Source organism: Limulus polyphemus, unplaced genomic scaffold (genome assembly GCF_000517525.1).
Source record: "Limulus polyphemus unplaced genomic scaffold, Limulus_polyphemus-2.1.2 Scaffold8293, whole genome shotgun sequence".
NCBI classification, from domain to species: Eukaryota; Metazoa; Arthropoda; class Merostomata; order Xiphosura; family Limulidae; genus Limulus; species Limulus polyphemus.
Window position 1 is genome coordinate 3,284 of NW_013673903.1, and position 2,963 is coordinate 6,246.

At 33.9% G+C, this 2,963-nt stretch overlaps 1 protein-coding gene across 1 annotated transcript in view; it reads left to right on the plus strand.

Annotated features, from left to right (window-relative positions):
* Window positions 1-2,963, plus strand: part of LOC111083134 (WD repeat-containing protein 17-like) — a gene marked incomplete at its 5' end in the record, with an annotated part of 25,930 nt that overhangs the window by 2,903 nt on the left and 20,064 nt on the right. Inside the window, 2 exons of the mRNA XM_022379411.1 lie at window positions 740-828; window positions 1,350-1,454. Coding sequence (XP_022235119.1) covers window positions 740-828; window positions 1,350-1,454 — 194 coding nt within the window. The remainder of the gene's footprint in view (window positions 1-739; window positions 829-1,349; window positions 1,455-2,963) is intronic.

A 2,963-nucleotide genomic window follows, 5' to 3' on the forward strand; every position in this document is an offset into this window, starting at 1 on the left:
GTTATCTTCTGAAGATTGTTTATGTATTGTAACGAATTTCCACTTCATGTTCTGTAGTAGTTATTCATCATAATGTATTGTTATCATCTGAAGATTGTTTATGTATTGTAACGAATTTCCACTTCATGTTCTCCAGTAGTTATTCATCATAATGTATTGTTATCATCTGAAGATTGTTTACATATTTCAATAAAGTAAGTAAATCTAACTTCTAACAATCTTTCACTTCATCATACCGTGTTAAAAACTGTTATAACCACTTCCTCTTGCACAACCTATCACTCCAGAAAACATAATTGGTTTTATTTGAGCCAACATCTCACTATTATGACTACACTGGGGCAAACAAGAGAGTTATTAACTGATTTAACAAATGTCTTGTATGTCCTGATGAAGCCTTAATGGCAAAACGTTGGCTTAAATAAAACCAGTTATGTTTTCTGGAGTAATAGGTTTTGTTTATTTTTTCTTTTGTCCATTCACTGTTCTAAGCTCTAAATTCCATTGCTTTATTTTATATCAGTGTATATGTAAGTCCCAATCCCAGTATTTAAGAGTGGACATTTGCTGTCACGTATTGAGAGTTCCATTTGGTCTATATTATATATATAACATTCCTTTTATTCTAGTGTAAACTGTTAAGAAATTTAAATGTAGAGCAGTGGAAATTAAATACCATCTATTTCTTGAAAGACCTTAGTTGAGCTGTAATCCAATAATTTTTTATTTTCTTTTACAGAAATATCCTAGCCACTGCATGTGAGGACAAACAGGTTCGGGTGTTCTACGTGGGATCTAGCAATTCTCAGCCCCTGAAGATTTTATCAGGTTAAAAATACTTACGTTTCAGTTTAAAGAAATATAAATGTTTGACAGACTTGTAAGTTTTTCAAGCACACTTTCAGTATTAGCTGATTTAGTGCTTCACTGATTATATTATATGACCAGTTGTTATGGAAACATAAGATTTGAATTAGCTCATAACATTATCAGTAAAGTACAATGTTTTGTTTTCCAGTTTTCTTGATAATCTTGTTTTCTAACCATTATCTATGATAAATTTAATGTGCTAAATTTAGAATCAATAGTAAGGAAAGATGAATTGATAGATCATTTTCATATTTCTGGAGGACTTTTCCTCTCAAAGTCACACATTGTTTTCAGGCTTTTTGAGATTAACAGAGTCTAGATTTAAATTCACAAAACTTAAAAAAAAATAATCAGCATTGTAGCTTTTTGATTCGAATTCAAGGCAAAACAAACTAGGTCATTGGGCTGTCTAGCTTTGTGTTAGTTTTAAAATGATTTACTACATTAAAACTTAACAGGTTTTGTTTTTCTTCCACCAGGGCACACACTCAAAGTGTTTCGAGTGAAGTGGTCCTTACTGAAAGATGGGATTCTTTGCAGTAGCTCTGATGATAAGTTAGTGTCTTGTGGTGAAACTAATTACCGTGTGTTTAAGTATGACTGAAACTAATTACCGTGTGTTTAAGTATGACTGAAACTAATTACCGTGTGTTTAAGTATGACTGAAGGTAATTAGTTTCAGTCATACTTAAACACATGGTAATTAGTTTCAGTCATACTTAAACACATGGTAATTAGTGTGTGTTTAAGTATGACTGAAACTAATTACCGTGTGTTTAAGTATGACTGAAACTAATTACCGTGTGTTTAAGTATGACTGAAACTAATTACCATGTGTTTAAGTATGACTGAAACTAATTGATATGGGGTTTCTGTCAGAAATGTACACTTAAATTATAGAGCTTAATCATCTCTCTAACACATTGTCCAACTTTATACAGAGATAGAGCTTACTTTACATTTACCAAGTCCATCAAATGTACATTTTTCACAAATTTTAAAAGTTCTGTTGATATTCAGAAAGTATAGAAGGTATTGTACCACATGATTTGATGCCATAATGAACATAGAATTATTTTGATATGTATCTAATTTTCAGTCTTTTACAAAAGCATACCGATAATTAGAGGCCTCCTTGTGACAAAAGCATACCGATAATTAGAGGCTTCCCCATGACAAATGCAAACCGATAATTAGGGGCTTCCCCATGACAAAAGCGTACCGATAATTAGCAGCTTCCCCATGACAGAAGCGTAATGATAATTAGAGGCTTCCCGTGACAAAAGCGTACCGATAATTAGCGGTTTCCCCATGACAAAAACATACCAATAATTAGGGGCTTCCCCGTGACAAAAGCGTAACGATAGTTAGAGGCTTCCCCGTGACAAAAGCTTACCTATAATTAGAGGCTTCCCCGTGACAAAAGCTTACCAATAATTAGGGGCTTCCCCATGACAAAAGCATACCAATAATTAGGGGCTTCCCCGTGACAAAAGCGTGATGATAATTAGAGGCTTCCCCGTGACAAAAGCTTACCTATAATTAGAGGCTTCCCCCATGACAAAAGCGTAACGATAGTTTGAGGCTTCCCCGAGAAATAAGTTTAGTTGTTGAGAATCATTGCAATACAAGATATTTAATTTTTTAGGACATTTATAAAACTGATTGGTATGTCTGTAACAACTCTCTATAAATCATCACTATTCCCTTCTTTATCTTGAACACACTACATTAACACTGAAGTACAAAGTAACTATTTTTTGCAATTAAATCGTTATGGTTCTCTAGATGTATCTTTGATACTGTGTTTTTGAAACAAAAACATTACAGTTCTCTTAGGGATTGCACCTGGTTACAGGTAAGCATATACTCCTCTTTCTACAGCTCCAGGTTTTCTCCTCGGAGATCTGAGACGATCTTGTGAACATTAGTAATTATTTGTTTCTTCTGCCTTCTGCTGCAGAGGATTAAAATATCCTTCTTTGAACAAGGCACTGATGAACATTTCCTCACACAAGTTTCTTTCCTTGAACACAGCTGTGATGGACCTATCCTCACACAAGTTTCTTTCCTTGAACACAGCTGTGATGGAC